General features: G+C 58.5%; 1 protein-coding gene across 2 annotated transcripts in view; it reads right to left on the minus strand.

Annotated features, from left to right (window-relative positions):
• LOC310946549 (dynamin-1) overlaps window positions 1-665 on the minus strand; it is a gene marked incomplete at its 3' end in the record, with an annotated part of 26687 nt that extends 26022 nt beyond the window's left edge. For both annotated transcript variants that reach the window (XM_083913043.1, XM_083913044.1), the window contains exon 1: window positions 217-665. In XM_083913043.1, coding sequence (XP_083769169.1) covers window positions 217-377 — 161 coding nt within the window. In that variant the 5' untranslated portion in view covers window positions 378-665. The remainder of the gene's footprint in view (window positions 1-216) is intronic.
• Window positions 666-1396: the final 731 nt, after the last annotated feature.

Consider the following 1396-nt stretch of genomic DNA (forward strand, 5'->3'; position numbering starts at 1 on the left):
AGACAGGTAAACAGACAGACAGGTGGACAGACAGACAGGTGGACAGACAGACAGACAGACAGGTGGACAGACAGACAGACAGGTGGTCAGACAGACAGGTGGACAGACAGACAGACAGGTGGTCAGACAGACAGGTGGACAGACAGACAGGTGGACAGACAGACAGGTGGTCAGACAGACAGACAGACAGGTGGACAGACAGACAGGTGCACTCACTTGCCCACGAAGTTCTCCAGCACGGAGCTCTTCCCCGCGCTCTGCCCGCCCACCACCGCGATCTGCGGCAGGTCGAGGCTCGAGTTCTGCCCGATGGAGCTGAACGCGTCCTGGAGCTGGTTCACCAGCGGGATCAGCTCCTCCATGCCCCGGTTCCCCATCACCGAGGGCGGCGGAGAGGCGGCCGAGAGGCGGCGGAGAGGAGGCCGAGGGCCGGGGGAGAGGGAGCCGAGAGGCGGCGGAGAGGAGGCCGAGGGCCGGGGGAGAGGGAGCCGAGAGGCGGCGGAGAGGAGGCCGAGGGCCGGGGGAGAGGAGGCGGAGAGCCGGCGGAGAGGAGGCGGAGAGGCGGCCGAGAGGAGGCCGAGGAGAGACGGGCAGGTGGAGGAGCTGCTGGTGGAGAATCAGTCAGACAGGCTGCTGCAGAGAGAGAGAGACAGGCTGCAGCTGCAGAGAGAGAGACAGGCTGCAGAGAGAGAGAGAGAGAGAGACAGGCTGCAGAGAGAGAGAGAGAGGCTGCAGCTGCAGAGAGAGAGACAGGCTGCAGCGGAGAGAGAGAGAGAGAGACAGGCTGCAGAGAGAGAGAGAGAGGCTGCAGCGGAGAGAGAGAGAGAGACAGGCTGCTGCTGCAGCTGCAGTGAGACAGGTCCAGAGCGTCCTCCTGTCTCACGTCATGTATCGGATGAGGTGATCGGATGAGATGAGGATGCTCCAGCTGTGACCTTCAGCTCCGCTCTCCTCCTCCTCTTCCTCCTCCTCCTCTTCCTCTGCGGGGAGGACCACATCCGGTGCGGACCTTCACAATAAAAGCCCGGCACGACTCAAATAAAGATGACGTCACTGTGACAAAGAGCGCGTGTTTGTGTCAATTTATGTTTTTATTATTTTAACACCTTCATGCACGCGCACACACACACACACACGTTAAAACACAGGAAATGACGTCATCAGGACACTTTATACTTTTATATAAAATCTTATTCATGCAAAGAATCAAAGTCTTTGTCTCGTGTCCTCTGGTTGTTGGGACGGTCTTTGTCTCGTGTCCTCTGGTTGTTGGGACGGTCTTTGTCTCCTGTCCTCTGGTTGTTGGGACGGTCTTTGTCTCGTGTCCTCTGGTTGTTGGGACGGTCTTTGTCTCCTGTCCTCTGGTTGTTGGGACGGTCTTTGTCTCCTGTCCTCT

This window comes from Echiichthys vipera (genome assembly GCF_963691815.1).
Source record: "Echiichthys vipera genome assembly, chromosome: 4".
Classification (NCBI taxonomy): domain Eukaryota; kingdom Metazoa; phylum Chordata; class Actinopteri; order Perciformes; family Trachinidae; genus Echiichthys; species Echiichthys vipera.